General features: G+C 45.7%; 2 protein-coding genes and 5 non-coding genes across 8 annotated transcripts in view; all 7 read left to right on the top strand.

The window, feature by feature from the left end:
• TMC2 (transmembrane channel like 2) overlaps nucleotides 1-4948 on the top strand; it is a 48912-nt gene extending 43964 nt beyond the window's left edge. The window contains exons 18-20 of the mRNA XM_070420036.1: nucleotides 658-736; nucleotides 1606-1708; nucleotides 4731-4948. Of these exons, the coding sequence (XP_070276137.1) occupies nucleotides 658-736; nucleotides 1606-1708; nucleotides 4731-4948 (400 nt within the window). The remainder of the gene's footprint in view (nucleotides 1-657; nucleotides 737-1605; nucleotides 1709-4730) is intronic.
• An 8892-nt stretch (nucleotides 4949-13840) lies between these two features.
• On the top strand, nucleotides 13841-19072 carry NOP56 (NOP56 ribonucleoprotein). 2 transcript variants are annotated; one of them, XR_011472117.1, is made up of 13 exons: nucleotides 13841-13916; nucleotides 14083-14172; nucleotides 14523-14637; nucleotides 15242-15403; nucleotides 15573-15771; nucleotides 16105-16292; nucleotides 16374-16525; nucleotides 16709-16809; nucleotides 17172-17320; nucleotides 17548-17669; nucleotides 17857-17994; nucleotides 18145-18262; nucleotides 18640-18728. XR_011472117.1 is itself a non-coding variant. In XM_070420037.1 (12 exons), the coding sequence occupies exons 1-12, from the start codon at nucleotides 13914-13916 to the stop codon at nucleotides 19003-19005; spliced, it is 1785 nt and encodes a 594-aa protein (XP_070276138.1). In that variant the 5' UTR covers nucleotides 13841-13913; the 3' UTR covers nucleotides 19006-19072. The 2 variants fall into 2 exon arrangements, 1 of the variants encoding a protein (XP_070276138.1); XM_070420037.1 differs by lacking the exon at nucleotides 18145-18262 and having other exon boundaries at nucleotides 18640-19072.
• LOC139014794 (small nucleolar RNA SNORD110) lies at nucleotides 15027-15094 on the top strand. The gene has a single exon (XR_011472340.1). It is a non-coding gene; the product is annotated as a small nucleolar RNA SNORD110 (small nucleolar RNA).
• Nucleotides 15855-15986, top strand: LOC139014772 (small nucleolar RNA SNORA51). The gene has a single exon (XR_011472324.1). It is a non-coding gene; the product is annotated as a small nucleolar RNA SNORA51 (small nucleolar RNA).
• Nucleotides 16873-16958, top strand: LOC139014792 (small nucleolar RNA SNORD86). The gene has a single exon (XR_011472338.1). It is a non-coding gene; the product is annotated as a small nucleolar RNA SNORD86 (small nucleolar RNA).
• LOC139014750 (small nucleolar RNA SNORD56) lies at nucleotides 17389-17459 on the top strand. The gene has a single exon (XR_011472306.1). It is a non-coding gene; the product is annotated as a small nucleolar RNA SNORD56 (small nucleolar RNA).
• LOC139014749 (small nucleolar RNA SNORD57) lies at nucleotides 17714-17785 on the top strand. Its single transcript, XR_011472305.1, has one exon. It is a non-coding gene; the product is annotated as a small nucleolar RNA SNORD57 (small nucleolar RNA).
• Nucleotides 19073-19080: the final 8 nt, after the last annotated feature.

Genomic DNA, 19080 nt, shown 5'->3' with positions numbered 1-19080 from the left:
TCCATCCGTGCAACTGAGCAGGGGACCTCCAGGGCATCTGCAGTTGTGTTTCCAGGCAAACTTGGAGCAGTTACTTAGCAGCTCTGCCTCTCTCCATACTTGACGATTGTGAAAAGAGCTTTGGCTTCGAATGTTGGCTCTAAGGAGCACTAATAGATGACCTGGCCTTGGGCAAATTACTTAACCTTTCTGAATCCCAGGATACTGATTTGTAAAGATGGGAACCATCATTTCTACTTCATGGAGTTTCATCAAAACCAGTGGGGGTGGGACACACATGGCACAGAGCCTGGTACTGGGCAGTGCCCAGGAAATACAAGCAGCTTCTTTCGCAGACAGGAAACCCTGCTACTCCCCCACCCCTTCAGATTTCCATAAGAGGGATGATTCCTTTAGCCGCCTTTTACTGAGCACTCTGAGAGGTAGAAATGTGTAGGTCATTTCCACGTTCCATCAGATAGAGAGAGCAGGGATGTCCAGGACGTTTTTTCCATGTTAAGTGGAGGATTTAGGATGGTAGGGCCTCTCTCCACCCTGCCCAGGGGCAAAGCCTTGGCACCGATTGCAAGAAGCCTGCCCTGATTTCTGGGAAAGGCATCCAGCTCTTGTCACTTTCCAAGGTCGCCGTACCACAGGAGGCGTGCTTTTCTCTTACAGCCTGGCCATCTACTACCTGAACTCAGTTTCCAAAACCCTTTCCCGCGCTAATGCCCAGCTGAGGAAGAAAATCCAAGCGGTGAGTCTGTCTCGAGTTTTATTACTCTGTCGAGAGTTTCATTCTGGAAGGTAAAATTGATGCCATGGTTTTGTGTTTTGCTAATTTGCTCTGTGGACCCAGTTGTGTGCTCTAAATGGCTTTCTTCTGAACCAAAGCCAAAAATATGTGTATGACAGGTAGCAGCCTGTGAGATTCAACAGCATGCATTTACATCCTCGGGATATGTGGGTGTCCATAACAATACTTACATTTTAAGAGGTTACTGAAGAACAGAAGTTCAATGAATTCAACCAATGTTCACACATCATAAAACCAGTACTCACGATAATTCCTATAGATTAAAACTAATACTATAAATACTAAAGAAAACAGTGTTGTCAAAACCACATATTGCTTGTGGCCTGTGGCCTAGGAGGTCTTGGAAGTTTCCTCCAAGCGCAGGCAGCCCCTCTCAACATTAGCTGGCTTCAGACTGCTCTCTTCCAGTCTCCCAGCCTCCCCACCCTCACCTCATACCTATGTAAACCCTCTCTAGGCCCTGTCCTCCTTACTTCCTCGATGCCTCTACCGGAACGAATCTCATCTGCTTCACAGCCAGTTCCCCATCCCCATCCCCATTTCCTTAATCCTACTGGTCTCTTGCCCAGATAAAGAAAACCATTGATCTAAGATTGGAGGGCTTCCAGCCTGCTGGGCCAGGTGCACCTTCAAATGCTGTGCAAACCTGAGCTCTGCTGCCCCCTGCAGTCAGTCTCGAGGACTAATAACGGGCGATTTAAGGTAGTTCCCAAGAACTGAAGATGGAGTCTTTGCCATCTAGATCTCACCATCCTGAGCTCAAACACCCATTTCCCGGGCCAAGACCAACCATTAATGTTTTCCTGCAGCTCCGTGAAGTTGAGAAGAGCCACAAATCTGTCAAAGGCAGAGCCACAGCCAGAGATTCCGAGGACACAGTTAAAGGCAGCTCCAAAAATGCCACCAAAGCAGGTAAATTCCATGTCATGATTACTTTTCACAAGGCCACATGGAAAGGTGTAAAGAGCACATGTGGTGAAATCAGATCTGGGATTGAAATCAGAATTCGGGTGATTATTAGCTGTATGAAGTTGGGTCAGTGAAAATAAGAATGAATGATAGCCCTAGCCGGTTTGGCTCAGTGGATAGAGCGTTGGCTTGCGGACTGAAGGGTCCCAGGTTCGATTCTGGTCAAGGGCACATGCCCGGGTTGCGGGTTCGATCCCCAGTGGGCGGGGGGGGGGGGGGGTGCAGGAGGCAGCCAATCGGTGATTCTCTCTCATCATTGATGTTTTATCTCTCTCTCCCTCTCCCTTCCTCTCTGAAATCAATAAAAATATATGTATTTTTTAAAAGAATGAATTATAGTGCCGACCTCATGCAGTGGTGAAAATGAGATGGATGATGTGTTAAAGTGCTTTACAGAATTCCTGGCACAGATGAAACAAGCTGCCTCTGTAACATGGGCAAGTAGCACTGCTTGTCTTGCAGGGCTGCCTCACTCATTTCTACCCTCCAAGTCTTCTGTGTTGACTTTTCTTCTTTCTGTTCCTCATAATTTAGTTGTTTCTGAAACGATTTTGTCTTCTTCACTTTCTCTCCTGAGCCTGTTAGTTCCCTTCTAATGTCTGGCTACTTAACCCAACAATGAGAACTATTGGTCCCACCACACCCCTTTAAGATGCTCAAAGTGTCAGCTGACATGGGTCACAGCTGCCCGGGGATGAGGAAGGTATTTGTTTTCTATGTTGTTTTGAATGATTTCTTTGGAGGATGCGTAGGGAGATTTGCACCTAGCAGCTGCTACATGTTTGTATTACCTTTAAAAAGAAAACACTAGAATATCTAGAATAAAAGGATAAGAAACAGCCACATATGTTCCAAAGTGTCACAGGGCTTCTGAGGAGACTAATCAAAAGCCATCTCCACCTTGGGAGTAAGAAAAGGTCAAGTTGAAAGAGACCATCTCTGAGGTGATCCCATTTTCCAAGGATTGTCCCTGTTTTAAAATTAAACAGTGCCAGTATGCTGTGATTTTGGCCTTTGGTGTGAGAATTGAACAAGATGCACAAGAGATGACTGATAGTTTATGAGTTATAATTTTTAGTGCAGAAATTATTTGATACTTTTAGAACATGTAGGCAAGACTATCAGAAAATGAAACAAGAATTTAAGCATATAATAGTATTGCCCTGCAAGATGAAAATCCTCCATCAGTTTATTTTCAATTCTCCAGATCCACTAGTCAGGAGAAATAGGGCACCCATGTACATCCCTAGCAAACATTTTGTTGATATTAGAATAATAATGCCCTGGCTGGTGAGGCTCAGCTGAGTGTCATCCCATGCACTGAAGGGTCACTGGTTTGATTCCCGGTCAGGGCACATACCAGGTTGTGGGTTCTTTTTCTCCCTCTCCGTTCCTCTCTAAAAGCAATTAAAAATATATACTTTTTAAAAAATGAGTAGTAACAAGTATTCTAGTACTGAGTGTTGACATTGGAATGGGACAAGTTACTATTGAATAGTAAAAAGTCACAAGTAAACAAGTGGATGTTGCAAAAAGAGGACAAGTGGATATGTCAAAATAGAACCTATCCCTGGTGATTCTCCCAAAATGTGTGGAGCCACAGACCTCGTCCATAAGATCAACCAGCAGCCCATCGAGGGCCCCACGGACTGGTTCGTGGCATGCAGGAGAGTGGCTGACGGGCAGCTTATTATTGTGAGGCTGAGGAAAATATCTGAAATCCTCTAACTTTTCCACACAGGTCAGAAAATGGAGCAAATGAAATACTATGTTGTAATATCACCAACAAAACAAAAAATGCAATGGATGTTTTTGGACACTGATAGACTTATGTATGGAAGGAAAAATAGGTGTGCAAAATGTTTTCCATGAGAAGCCAAGACACCTACACTGGTTTGTCAATTGTCACATGTCCCCAGAATCCCAACGTGCCTGTCCTCCTTACCCACTTCTTTCCCCTCCTTTCTCTACTGGCGGCTGTTGTAAAGCTTGCCCTTCTTCAAATTTTAATTCTTATTACAGATCTAAAGCTCTTTTAATTTAATATTGACTAAATCAGTACTGCAGTTTTTGCTTTTGTTAGAAAAAAAAAGAGAATTATCTGAATATACCCATGGGAGCTTAGGAAAGATGGTCAACCTTTAGTCTGGAAAATTCCAATAGTCTCACTTAGCTTCTCTCCTTGAAGTATTCACCAGAACGATCTTAGCTGTTGTAACAAACAGGCCCCAAACAGCAAATGGCTCAAACACAATAAAAGTTTACTTCTCACTCAAAATAATGTCCAAATTGGGTATTTAGATTTGATGGCCACTTTCTCCCCAAGTGATGATGCGGGGACCCTGGCTCCTTCCATCCTGTGACCCCGCCTGCCTCCAGCCAGTGCAAGGGGAAGAGCCTAGAACACGCGCCTGCAAGTGGCCCACATCAAAGCCTAGACTTCAGTCAAGGCCATGCCCATCCATAATGGAAACTTAGTCCATTTCTGTGTCCCAGAAACTGGGTCTGGTAAGGAACAAGCCAGGTACTGCCCCTAACTTGGAGTTAGGGGAAGGGAAGGAGACAAGTACGTGAAAGAGCTGGAAACTGGATTTAATTCCAGTTCACACAGCCCCTTCCATCATCATATTTGACCCTGGCAGCCACCTGTGAGCTGTTGTCCCAATGTTATACTCAAGAAAACCAGGTCCAGAGAGTCTAGCCTAGGGCCAGCATTCAAATTCTAGTCTTCCAGCCAGCAGATCGTATTCCTCCAGCAGATCTGTTCATGCAAAGGCGAGGCCAAGGTGTCCCCAGAGGCCTGAGGGTGAGCTGATCTTTCTCAAATCACCAAATAGGACTGAAATCTACATACCGAGCAGGACAGCTCCAGAGGGCTCCATTCCATACAAAAAACAAACAAACGAACAAACAAAAAACTGTAGCAAAATCTCTCATATCCTCATTCTCTTGGTTCTTTTTCCAGGGACCATGCCTCACTCTGCCAGCCAAAGCCAGACCCTGGGCAAGAAGGTGCAGGGCCCTGGGACCTCCAGTTCTGCCAGTGGGACCATGCTGTCTGCCTCCAGTCACCTCCCTATATCTCGGGCTCCTGGCATCAGACCAGATTCTGGCCATGCCGGGCCTCAGACTCATCCTGGGAGGTCAGCCTCTGGAAAGAGTGCTCAGAGACCTCCCCACTGACAGCGGGGACTCAGAGGAGCCCCTTCCTGGGGCTGAACCTTGAGCCCTACCAGCTCACATGCCCAAATCGGTTTTTTCTCTCCTCTCTCACACACGTTCTCTCTCCTCTTATTGAATGTGGGGATTTTGATTACTTAGCCTCAGGCCATGGCTTCCTGTCTCCCCATAATTGTCCTTCCCAGTATCTTGGTGCAGGTAGCTCTGGACCTTGCACTCATGGTGCCTTCCCTTGGCTCCAGGCTTTGGGAGAAGGGGGCAGGGCTGCAACCACCATCATAGACTTTACTCATGGCACCCATGTTGGGACACAGGTTTCTACCAGCTCCACCCACTGGGAGGAGGGTGCACAGGGGCCATATCCTGACCATCACCTCTATATAAAGGAGGTGAGATGGTTAGAATAAAAGGTACAAGAATCTAATGAAAATAAAACTAAATGGACCCAAGTCCAGCCATGGTGAGTGGGAAGATGGTGACTCAGAACCTAGTCTGAGGGGGAGCCAATGCCATGAAGCACCAGAAATGCACTGGAGCCTCCTAGCAGCAAGGCAACGAGGGAGTAACATAGTCCTTCTTATCTAATTGAAGGAAACTTAAGATTGCTCAGGGCAGAAAATCTTCCTCATGCACAAATTATAAAAGGAATGTGATAGCCTGTTTATTGTATAGGAGAAGCTGAAGATGATCTCTGAGGAGTTTTGCAAAGGGTGCAATGCAGAACCTTGCCTTGACCATCGTGTTCACACAGCGGTGGGGAACCTTTTTTCTGCCCAGGGCCATTTGGATATTTATAACATCATTCGAGGGTCATACAAAACCATCAGCTTTAAAATTAGCCTGCTGTATTTGGTCAGACATTTAATTAACTCGCCTCTAACGCCTTGGCAGGGCCAGACTAAATGATTATGCGGGCCTTACATGGCCCGAAGGCTGGATTATCCCCACCCTTGACTAGTGTCACGGGGTTCTATGCAAAATGTCTCCAGGCAGCATAGGCCAGGAGGCCAGGCCATTGAGGAGGTGTTGCCAGCAAGGGCAAAGGCTCAGCACAGTCACAATCCAAGACTCTTCAGTAGCCAGGTATCTTGCTGGCAGTTCCCTCCTTTCTTCTACCTGGTGCCCCCAGACCCAGGTGAGCATGCGGCTTCAGGATCAAGGGACATTCTCACTCCATGTCTCAGCACGTCCTAAAAGTAGTCCTCTCCCTCAACCACCACCCAATCAAGTCCCCAGAGATTCTCAGGAGAATCCCCACGCCCTGGAAGTCAGGCAGAGTCCTGATGGAGATCTCATAAACTGTACAATTCAAATAATTTCCAACCTCCTTCCCTTTCCCAGCCCAGCTCCAAAACTTCACACACAACCTGGGATGGAGTGAGATAAACTATAAATTATTTCTCCCAAGTTCATCTCCAGGCAAGACTAAATAAGATCTGGCTGATGCCCCATCTTCCTGGAACCGAGATCCAACCCCCCAATCCAAAAATGTTTGCACATCATACTCCTTCTTCTGGAAAATGCACCCTGGTTTCAAACTAACCTACCTGAGACCTCAACATAAGAATCAACGGAATCTAATCCAACCATCAGGACTGCAAGACCCAACATTGGCCACCACGCTGATACCTGGCCTTCAAGTCATCCTGCCTGGGGATAATGCCAGCCCCTGGGGAAGGGAACAAGAGAGGCCTCAGTCATCATTCCTGGCAGTGACTACTGTCAGGCTTCTAATGGCTATCAATATACCTAAACACCCACCATAAACACAAACAAATTATCCTGTTCTGGTGATGCATAATTTTATGTGAGGGAATACTTGCTTTATATTGCTGTACAACAAACTGTCCCCCAAAATTTAAGAGCTTAAAACAATAAACATTTATTATCTCTTACAGTTTCCTGTGGATCAAGAATTTGGGAATGATAATAATATTGTAATAACAATGTAGGGTTTCAGCTAGGTACTTGAATGATTGGGAGAATCACTTCATAAATTATAGAATTGTCTAACCACTATGCTGTACACCTGAAACTAATATAAAATAATGCTGAATGTCAACTGTAACTGAAAAACAAAATAAAAATAATTTGGGAGTGGCTTACCTGGGCAGCTATGGTTCTGGATATTGCAGTCAAGATCTCGGGCAGGGCTGTAGCCATTGGAAGACTTGACAGGGGCTGGAAGATATGTTTACAAGATGGCGCACACACATGGCTGTTGGCAAGAGGCTTTGGTTCCTTGCTGAAATTAACAGGAAACTTTGATTACTCCCCACATGGACCTCTCCATAGGGCTGATGGGGTATCCTCACAACATAGCAGCTGGTTTCCCCCAGAGCAAGTAGTCTGAGAGAGTAAGGGGGGAGCCACAATACCTCTATAACCTAGTTTCAGAAATTACACCATCAATTCTACCACTTTCTACTCATTAGAACTAAATCAGCAAGTCTAGCCCACACTCCAAGGAAAGATTAGGCTGCATCTCTTGAAGGGGGTGGTTAACAAAGAATTTTTTAACATATTTTAACAGGAGGTTTCCTAATTCAAATAGTTACAAGAGCTCTACCAAGAAAACTCTAAAGGTTTTTTGAAAGACATCCATCAGAGGATGAGTTCATGGTGGCTCCTGGGACTCTCAAGCAACAGGACACTTCCAGTGAGCGAGGGAGATGGGCAGAGGAAGAAGGCATAGGTGAGAGAGGTAGGGTGTTGAAGTGGTGTGGCTTTACAGGTAGGACATGTTATTAGAGAACAGTCTAGATTATCATCTCTCTATTCTCGGGTTCGAGTTTCCAGTTCGTTCCATCTTAAAACTTCACTATGCAGCCTGCCCAGAGACCATCCAGCAGGAAGACCATCTCCCTTCCTCCCATCCTTCCTTTCTTCCCTCTTTCCTTTCTCCCTCTCTTCCACCCCTTCCTTCTCTCTTTCGGTCACCTAAGAGTGATTTGAATTAGAAGGTCCACTTAACAATTTACCCAGAGAATTAGAACTAGTGTCTTAGTGACATTACCCTAGTTTGCCTGTGTGTTCCTTACTGGGGAAAAATGAAACAGACACTGAATTTTATCTGTCAGAAGCTATTTTTTACAGACAGACCCTTTCTTTCTAATAACCTACATGCTCAATGTCCATAAAGAGCTCCATTGCACACAGAATCACATAAGTAGGAACACACTTTTGGTGAAGATCAAGTTGGGCACCTCATTTTCCCATGACTTGCACACTCACAGAAACTGGGGAGTGATGTGCCAGCCAGGGAGAGGACCTGAGCAGGGTGCCAACAGCAGCCACTACACTGGGCATCCTCGGTTCAGTAAAGTCATTTCCAATATGCTCTGTAGCGCCCCACCCTAAGCTGCGGCCCCAAAGTCCCTCAGGCTCTGTAAGGAGCAGTAAGAAATAAACCTGCATGCATAAAGGAACACTTATTTCTCCTGATCTTAGTACAAGTAGAGGAGAAAGGTCTCCCTTGAGAATTTATATTAACAAGGCAGTCCTCACACAAAGAATCTACATTCCCATACCAACTGTCTGTTCCAAAAAACTCAAATGGAAAATTTTAAAGTGATCTTAGGTTAATTGTACCACCAAGAAAGGGGAGGGGGGGAGGAAGGCAAAGAAACAACAAAAATTACACCAAATAGAAAGCATATAAGAGGATTTAAAATATATACTAGTATAGGGTGTCCCAAAATTCACGCAAGAAGTAATTTTGATAGAAAACACAGGTTTATAATTAAAAATTGTAAATTTTTTATTGATTCATAAAGTATACAGTATAGGGTTATGTATGGAATAGCACATCAGGTAAATGGCCTCCACAGCTTTGCTAGCACATATCCAAAGCCATGGTCTTCAATGGTCTTCATAGTCCCTGCTCCTGGGCCATAATTGGTACTTGGTAATGCTTATCAAATTGAAGGGATTGAAATCAAAGGACAACAGATATTAGAATCTGATTCAATAAACCAAGTAAAATTAGGCTTTTATTTGTTGTTGTTGTTGTTAATGCTCATGCAAAATTCAAATCTTGCGTGAATTTTGGGACACCCTATATATATATCAGGAATCAAAATAAACGCCGTCCAGCTGGTGTGGCTCAGCAGTTGAGCAGCTACCCAGGAACCAAGAGGTCACTGGTTCAATTCCCAATCACGGCACATGCCTAGGTTGCAGGCTTGATCCCCAGTGGAGGCCGTGCAGGAGGCAACCGATGTTTCTATCTCTCTCCCTCCTCTCTCTAAAAATCAATAAAAATCAAATAAATGCTCATGTAATAAAACCTCCAGATAAAAGACAAAGATTATCAAATGGATATTTTAAAATCCCATATGTTGTTTCCAAGTGATACCTTTAAAACCTAAGACTAAGGCAAGTAAGCACTTTATCCCTTTTGGTTCCTAGGGAAAAAATGAAATACAATCTTTAAGGGCAAAATCACCAGGTACGAGTACCAACTTTGTAAACTGGGCTTGTTTTTGAGTGCTGAGGATTTCTATTGAAGACAGCTGTCTGCAGTACTATACCAGATAATTTATTCTTCAGTGTGGTATTAGTTTGAAAAATGTAAAGAGAGGCCCAATCTCATGGTTGGGGCACATGAGGTAAATACACATACAGATAGCTCCATCACCAAATCATATCCGGAATAAGGGCCATATAAACCCAACCTCCAAATTCTGTTGGAGATTCAACCAGTTGATACATGTAAAACTAAGCGCCAAGCATTATGCTAAGTGACCAATAAATAACAAATATTATCACAGGTGTGGATAAGATCAAATATCCTCAGACTCAGGCTATGAACACAAACAGCATCAACTGAACAAAACTTTTACCCTGTAATTCTTTTTTATGTATTTTTTTATTTTTTATTGTTGATAGTATTACAGATATCTCCCATTCCTCCCCCTTTATACCCTATAATTCTAATCAACTCTGAGCTTCAGAAGCTATAGCCAAAAAGAAAAGGAACACTGGGCTAGGTGGTTTTCCTTCAATGCCTTTCATTCTTCTGTGTCCATGGAAATAATGTTGTGGCCCAGCCAGTGTGGCTCAGCTGCTGAACCAGGAGGTCATGGTTCCATTCGGTCAGGCCAGGAGGCAGCCAATCAATGATTCTCTCTCATCATTGATGTTTCTCTCTCTCTCTCCCTCCCTGAAATCAATAAAAATATATTAAAAAAATAAATGTTGCATATATGGGTAACTCATTATCAAAGACTTTTGCAAGGTTTCTTTTCACATTAGAAAAAAGGGCAAACGAATTAATTGCTAGAAGCCTTTTAACTGTCTCATTCACAAAATGTGTAAACTGCCGCCATCTTGTGGTTATTTCATGCAATTTCCTTTCTTAAAGGAATTTTTTTTTTTTTTTTTTTTTTAGAGAAAACATTGATTTGTTGTTCCACTTTTTCATTGGTTGACTCTTGTATGTGCCCTGACCAGGGATTGAACCCAAAACCTTGGCCTATCAGGACAACGCTCTAACCAACTGAGCCACCAGGCCTGAAACTAGTCACTGGAATTTAAACAGTCATCCTCGGTTTAACCACAAGGATAGCTCTGAGAAATGCATTGGTAGGCAATTTTGTCATTGTGAGAACGTTATAGAGAGTACTTAACACAAGCCTAGATGGTATAACCTACTAAATACCTAGGCTATATGGTATACCACTGTCATATATAGGTCAGTCCTTATGTGGCACTTGACTATAGCACATTCCATTTCCATAGGTCCCCGTTAGCATTGCCCATGGCTCAAAGTAAATTAACTCTGGGTTAATTTAGATCAAAATGACACAGTGAGCCACAGACTAGGCTAAACAAAAGTGTTATGGATGCTACAGTGTATGACCCTTCCCCATGGGTACACAGTCCTATCCACACAGAGAAAGAGAAGGCCCCAGGTGCCTCATGGCTTTAAAGCTTGAGTCTGGAACATGCCTGGAAACCCACAGCTCCCCCTCAGACCTGCTGCCTGTGAAGGACATTTTCTCAGCTGGAACATCACCTCCAAATTAATCTCCAACCAAACACTGTTTAGTGAAGAGTAAGAGCCTAATCAGATCAAGCAATTCATCCTACCTTCATATAAGGCTTGTTTTAGATTCTACATACTAGATCAGCCGTGGGCAAACTACGGCCCGCGGGCCGGAATGAATAAAACTAAAAAAAAAAAAGACCGTACCCTTTTATGTAATGATGTTTACTTTGAATTTATATTAGTTCACACAAACACTCCATCCATGCTTTTGTTCCGGCCCTCCGGTCCAGTTTAAGAACCCATTGTGACCCTCGAGTCACAAAGTTTGCCCACCCCTGTACTAGATCCTTCCATCCTTCTCCAACTACTGACCAGGATGACGCTTACACCTCTAGAAGGTTCTTCTCTTGTTTCTGGCTTTTGCTTCCACTCTCTTTCTTTCACCTCTTAACAACCTACACATTCTTCTATTATTACCTAAAACCCCTTCTGGCCATAAAGTCTTCCTCGGGAGCACTGGCCCTCACCACCACCACCAAATTATCTTCTGCTCTGCCTCCCATATGACCTCATTTCAGCAATTTGTTCTGTTCATTCTTCCAGGATTATAAAGTCTCTAAAGTCAGAAGTCAAGGGTTATGTTTTTATTTTTCTCCGAGATCTCTGCATTACTCTCTTGATTAAGATCTCTGTCCAAATATCACCTCATCACTGAGGGCCTCTATGAAACAATGCAACATTCCTTAACATTTATCAACATATTTACTTCATTTTTCATCTCCCCATAGAATGTAAACTCCATGATCGTACTGACTTGGTTTGCTTACTACTGTATCCACGCACCTAGAAACACCTGGCATGCAATAGGCATTTGAACTGGTGAATTGGCCCTCCCAAATGTGGATGGGCATCATCTGATCCTTCGAGTGCCAGGAAAAAAAAAGGTGAAGGAAATAGAAATTAGTTCTATCTCTGCTTGAGCTGAGACTTCATCTTCTCCTCCCCTTGCACATGGGTGCTCTTGGTCCTCATGCTTTGACTCAGAGGCAGATTTATTTATCCAAAATGTGTTAGCTTTCAGCTTAGTTACTCTCAGTCTAATCCACAGAAATTATACATATTTGTGTGTATGCATATGTATTTCTATATGTACACATATGCTATGTATGTTTACGAGGGTATACATATTTGTATACAGATATATGTTTAGCTGAGAAAAGTTCTACAAATCAATACCCCTTCCCTTACTCTCTGTGACATATTACTATTTCCTATTCTCTTTCATCCTTTCTTTTTAATGCTGGTCAAGAATGTCTAAACCCTGCAATCCATTAATGGATTCTGACTTCTTTGAAAGCCCCTACCTTAGCAGATAAGCACCTATAACTCCAGGAATATTTAGGATTAACTACAGAAATAATGAAGTAAAACAAAGTCATAGCATTAATATTCTCCATTACATTTTGAAACCATCTACAGTATTTAATTTGGTATTTATAACGTTTAAGAGAATTTAATATTATTAGTATAGATTAATTTTGCAATTCCATTTTAAAATGTGAAGTGGAATAACTGATTTAGACCCATGATTTTAAGTGGATATATGTAACAGAATTTAATGTTTGCAAGCAATATTGAGATTTTAATATTTATCATCCATATTTTTAAGTTTAATATATTTGGCTTTAAGAGTGAGCTCGGGCCCAGTGGTTGAACTTAGACCTATGAACCAGATCAGGGTTTGATCCTGGGTTGTGGGCTCCCTCTCTGAAATCAATAAAATATATATACATATATATGTATATATTTTTTTAATGTGGCAACTGACCAATATTTGGGGGGGAGGGGGAGAGTGAGCTCAGTAATTGGATTTTGTCAAGTAACTTAAATGCTTAAGAAAATAAAATATATTAAATTTATAAATGTATTTTTATATGGGTATTTAAAAAAAAAAAAAACCTTTAGAAAAAAAATAAAACCTTTAGCTCTGGCTGGTTTGGCTCAGTGGACAGAGCATCGCCCGCCGACTTAAGGATCCGGGTTCGATTCCGGTCAATGAAACATGCTGGGGTTGCGAGCTCCATCCCCAGTAGGGAGGGTGTAGGAGGCAGCCAATCAATGATTATTTTTCGTCATTGATGTTTCTCTCTCCCTCTCCCTTCCTCTCTGAAATCAATAAAAAAAAAAAAAATTAAAAAAGAAGACTTAGGGCCCTTCAACAGGGCAACACGTGTTCGCGCAAAAGGAGGTGTGCTCTGCTCAAGGGGAACAAGAACCGACCTAGAAAAAGGTGGGATCGTCTTTCTTTTCTACTGTATTGCCTGCCACCCTCATTTTTAAAAAAAGAAATACACAAAATACTATTTAAAGGCATAAAACCAGCCACCAGGAGTGTCGTTTCCTTAGGTCTGCGCCAGAATGGCCCAGGCCCCCTTCCGTTCCGGTGGAGAACGGGAGCGCGGCCCTCGGGCCTCCTGGGAGGTGGGCCCTTAGGGGAGGCAGGATGAAGGGGTCCAGAAGGGCGTGGGGCGCAGGGAGGCGCCTGGGGCCCGAGGTCACCTGCGCTGCGGAAAGCGAGCTCGGCATCCGTTTCCCGTGCAGAGCCTCCAGTCCGGGTCTCACCTAGCTCTGCGGCCCGTCATTTATATGATGAGAACATGAGGGCCTGGACTATTATCCAGAAAAGGGCTTTTCCAAACTGTTCTGCAGCCTGCAAGGCTCGGGCCAAGCCCGCGCGTCCCCAGCTACCGCACCGCCCGCGCTGCTGCAGAGGCCGGAAAAGGCCGCCCGCCAGCACTCGCGCCACCCCCACTGCCCGCCGGGAGATACCACGCGGCTGACCCCTCCGGAAGCCCGGAAAGGTATCGTCCCCGGCCTCTGATTGGCCAGCGGGGATCGGGGGCGGGGCTTCCGGAGCCTGGTTCCGTGCGCCAGAGCCCGCGCGCCGCATTGCGAGCAGGGCTAGGAGCGGGCGCCATGGTGAGGAGTGGTTGTGGTGTGCGAGCCCGGCGAAGGCCGCGGTTTGGGCCTGGGTTTAGGCCTGGGTTCGGGCCTGAGCCCTGGCCAGACCTTGGGCCTGCTGTGAGGGTGGGGTCGGGCAGACGCGGGGGCCGCACTGACGCCGACGCCCCGGCTCCCTTTCCAGGTGCTGCTGCACGTGCTGTTCGAGCACGCGGTCGGCTACACGCTGCTGGCGCTGAAGGAGGTGGAGGAGATCAGCCTGCTGCAGCCGCAGGTGCGTGGAAGCGGTGGGCTCGCGGGCCGCCACGACCCCAGCATGCACCGCGCGCTCCCACGTGGCCGACCGCACGCGTTGGGGTATGCGCTGAGCTGGGAAGCTCCTTTGCAGAGGGTCCTTGTCTTCCTTAGTGATTAGAATCGCCTTAGGATCGTTTAGAATCCTCCCACCCTGTACCGCCGGAGCAGAACCGAGATTTAGGGCCCATGATAGGTTCATTCCCTTAGGCCTTCAGTCAGGTCTTCTGAGAACCGCCAGGGCTGAGAACCGCCGCTTTACTGCACCCTACAGGCAAGAGCGAAGGAAGGAAGACACTTACCCTTTCTCCCCTCCCTCCATCCCCCCAGGTGGAGGAGTGCGTACTCAATCTGGGCAAGTTCCACAACATCGTCCGTCTCGTGGCCTTTTCTCCCTTTGCCTCGTCCCAGGTTGCCTTGGAAAATGTCAATGCCGTGTCTGAAGGTGAGTAAGCTACCTCCAGGTATTTCAGGAAGATACGCCGATATGTAGGTCCTGCGATTGTCTAGTTCCTTTTCCTAGGGAGTTTGTGATAGTATTTGCCTTTCCTCGTCTAGTTCTAAATCTGAAATGTTTTGGGTAGTATTTGGTGTGTACACGATGTAATTTAGAATAGTCTTAGCAGAGTTCAATATCTGGGGGATATGGTAGGCTAAATGTTATATTTAAAGCACATAGTCCAGCGTGCAGTCTTAGACCTTTTGGTCCCAGGAAGCAGATTGGGAACTAATTATTTTCATGGTGCTCCAGGGTATGTCTTAAGCTTTCAGTTATGCATTTCACACTTGTACTGTTGAACCTGAGTGCTGCTCCTCCCGTGGTTAATGCAGGCTTTGCAGTGATGACTTGAATCTGTCAATCCCCTGAGTGCAATCATTGATGTCTCTATGTCTCTGAGCAAAGCCGAAAGGGGAGGGGTATAGGCACACCATTCCAGCATGCTCTGCTGGACCAGTGGTCTGTCAATCAACAGCTGAAGTGACAGGATCCCTTTTGTGATTTAAGCATTCTTCAGTCTGTTAGTGGGAGCTCTGTTTTTTGCCCTGAGGTATTGTTCATGAGGATCTCCGCCTGTTCTTGGAAACGTACCTGCCAACCAAAAAGAAGAAAGTACTCCTGGGGGTTGGGGACCCCAAGATTGGTGCTGCTATACAAGAGGAGTTAGGGTACAACTGCCAGACTGGAGGTGTGATAGCTGAGATTCTTCGAGGTGAGACCATCTGTTAACATTTATGCCATTCTTGACCTAATTGAGGAGGGTTCTGGAAACATTGGGGTGCCTAGGGTTGCTTCTGGATAGCTGTCCTGCTTGGCTGTTGCCTCTGAGTGCAGGAGCTAGCTGAAAGCCTTTCCTTGCTCATAGTCTTACCCTCCTCCAGGAGTTCGTCTGCACTTCCACAACCTGGTGAAGGGCCTGACTGATGTGTCTGCTTGTAAAGCCCAGCTGGGATTGGGACACAGCTATTCTCGGGCCAAAGTTAAGTTTAATGTGAACCGGGTGGACAATATGATTATACAGTCCATTAGCCTCCTGGACCAGCTGGATAAGGACATCAATACCTTCTCCATGCGAGTCAGGTAAGGGGAAGGATGGCCTAGCTCATTTTGGATCCTGAGATGAGGACTGGCTGCTGTGGGCAGAATAATGTGGGGTGGGGCTGGGCCTCCTGGTGCTTACCACAGGCTGTGTTCTTACACTGACTGTACAGAAATAGGAGGCAGAGTAAACTTACCCCATATACACCTCAGCTCAGGCTCTTTGCCTGGTCTGTATTGTGAATGGGGAGACATTGAGTCAAGGAGGTTTGGGATCTGACTAGTTTTCACTTCTTCTGGGCAAAGAGTAGCTGTGGCTATAGCTTTATTTGAGACATGGCAGCTCAGCCAGGGAGTGATTGTGGCTCTTTGCAGGGAGTGGTATGGGTATCACTTTCCTGAGCTGGTGAAGATAATCAATGACAATGCTACATACTGCCGAGTCGCTCAGTTCATTGGAAACCGAAAGGAGCTGAATGAAGAAAAGTTGGAGGAGCTGGAGGAGCTAACAATGGATGGGGCCAAGGCGAAGGCTATTCTGGACGCCTCACGGTCTTCCATGGGTCAGTACAGAGCCTGGCAGCCAAAGTAAGGTATGGGACTATGAATATCTGGCCCTTACGTTCCTACTTGGTGTCTTTCAGGCATGGACATATCAGCCATTGACTTGATAAACATTGAAAGCTTCTCTAGTCGTGTGGTGTCTTTGTCAGAGTACCGCCAGAGTCTGCACACTTACCTGCGATCCAAGATGAGCCAAGTGGCCCCCAGCCTGTCAGCCTTAATTGGGGAAGCGGTGAGTCATGGGAAACAAAAATGGGGGGATAAGGAATGTTACGGTGTATATATCCATACTGCTGTGTTTCTTGACTCACCATGTTTTCCCCATGCACTTGATGGGAAGAGGTAAGGCAGGATTATGCAGCTGGTCAGTTGGCAAACCCAGCTTCTGTGACTAATTCCTTAAATCCTTCTCCAGGTAGGCGCACGTCTCATTGCTCATGCTGGCAGCCTCACCAACCTGGCCAAGTATCCAGCATCCACAGTGCAGATCCTTGGGGCTGAAAAGGCCCTGTTCAGGTACCAGTGAGGGCACCTGCCCGCACTCAGGTGCCACTTCTGGTGTCCACTACTTGTTTGGGGAATCACAGTGATGGCTAACCAGGGCATCCTGACCTATACAGGCCTCTGCTATGGGGGTGATGGCCTGTCCTGGTGTCTGAGTGATTCCCAGGGCCCGGCAAAGGGACCAAGTTTCCAGGTCAGCGACATTGGATGCCTTCTCTCTGCCTTGGGAGCTGTGGGTTGGCATGAGGTGGGATAGACTCACCCCAGCCTAAGACTCACTCTGGAGTTGGAGGGAAAGGGGAGGGGAAGAGCTGCCTTGGCTAATAGGGTTGAAATTTCTGATCTTAACTCTCCACTGAATATTCTTCTCCCAGAGCCCTGAAGACAAGGGGTAACACCCCAAAATATGGACTCATTTTCCACTCCACCTTCATTGGCCGAGCAGCTGCCAAGAACAAAGGCCGCATCTCCCGATACCTGGCAAACAAATGCAGTATTGCCTCGCGAATTGATTGCTTCTCTGGTATGGGTGAGGGAGTGGCATTTGTGAGAAGGGGCTGGGAGTGAGTGGGGAACTGAATACCTTAGCTTCTACAATGATGGTAACATTTTTCGTCAACAGCAGTTCACCTAGTGAGTGTTGATACTTTGGGTCTGAGTGAAGCTGAGGGTAGAGGAAATACTGGGGATGAGGAGCTTGTCCCTTTAGGAGCTGACAGGCTTTGTTTACCCACACACACACACATCCAGAGGTACCCACAAGTGTATTTGGGGAGAAGCTTCGAGAACAAGTGGAGGAGCGGCTATCCTTCTATGAGACTGGCGTGATTCCACGAAAGAATCTGGAGGTCATGAAGGAGGCAATGGTACAGGTCAGTTTGGGCTTTGCTGGGTGGGGCTTTGCATAGCTACCTGTTGGAGGTGATGAACTGTCTTAGCCTGACCTTGTAGAGTGGAGGCAAAAAAACTGATTTAATGAGCCTGATCCAATGAAGCCAGGAGGGAAACCTCTGTCAGGCCAGAGGTCTTCAGAGCCTTTCAGCACTTTTCTTTGGCCAGGCAGAGGAAGCGGCTGCTGAGATTACTAGAAAGCTGGAGAAACAGGAGAAGAAACGCTTGAAGAAGGAAAAGAAACGGCTGGCTGCGATTGCCCTTGCATCTCCAGAAAACAGCAGCAGTACACCAGAGGAGTGTGAGGTCAGTAGGCAGATCCTGAGTGAAAATTCTGGGTTGTAGGATTTTCAACAGTAGAACAAAGGATGTGACCTTAAAGTCATAGTCTTGAGTCCAGGCCTTTGGACTGAAACAAGGACTTGAAACCTCTAAAACTGCCTCTTGATTCTATAGGAAGGAGATAGGTGCTGAGAGAACTTGTTCAAGAGCCCAGAGAGCTGGTTGTAGCACACTGGTTCCCTGGGCAAGTGTGTTCTGTCCTCGGCTGCCTGCCAGGAGTCCTCAACTGGGGGTAGTGTGAATTCCTGCTGTTTGTTCTTGATTCTCGGCTGTGTGTCTTCCCTGGGATTTTCATAGCGCCCAGTTTGTCAAACAGTATTTCAGGGTCCCCTCTGGAACTAGGCATGATGGTTTTATTGTGACCAACATGATGGGGTTTTCTCTTATGGGCTTAAGTAATTACATCTCTCCCCACCTTTAAGTGGGAGTCACCTTTGGGGCGGATTTCCAGAATTCTACCCATGTAAAAACCATCCCCAGAAACATTGGACAACTTTACAGCATTTCCACCAGTTTTTCTGCCCTACTTAATTGCTGGAACTCTAATGGGGTGGGGGCTGGGAGTGTTGATACAGTGAGTGACAGTTTCATGCCCATTTCCCCCTTTAGGAGACAAATGAAAAACCCAAAAAGAAGAAAAAGCAAAAGCTCCAGGAGACTCCTCAGGAGAATGGAACAGAAGACCCACCCGTTTCTTTACCCAAACCCAAGAAAAGGAAATCTTTTTCCAAGGAGGAGTTTGTTAATAATGATCTTGAGACAGCTAACAATGGAAATCTTCCCAAGAGGAAGAAATCTTTAACCAAACAGGAACCAGTTAGTGAACCTGAAGAGGCAACAAACAGGAGTGTTCCCAAGAAAAAGAGGAAACTCTCTTTGAAGGAGGAGCCTCTCAGCAGTGGACCTGAAGAGGCTGTTAGTAACAAGAGCTCCAAGAAAAAGAAAAAGCTCCAAAAGCTAGCCCAGGAAGATTAGAACGGACAGTACCCTGGTGGGGTATAACCACCAAGTTACCTACCCCCTATGTCCCAATAAAAGAAAATTCACAAG

This window comes from Myotis yumanensis, unplaced genomic scaffold (assembly GCF_028538775.1).
Source record: "Myotis yumanensis isolate MYYU_CA2020_CCGP unplaced genomic scaffold, mMyoYum1.0.hap1 SCAF_7, whole genome shotgun sequence".
Classification (NCBI taxonomy): Eukaryota; Metazoa; Chordata; class Mammalia; order Chiroptera; family Vespertilionidae; genus Myotis; species Myotis yumanensis.
This window is presented reverse-complemented; position numbering and strand designations above follow the sequence as displayed.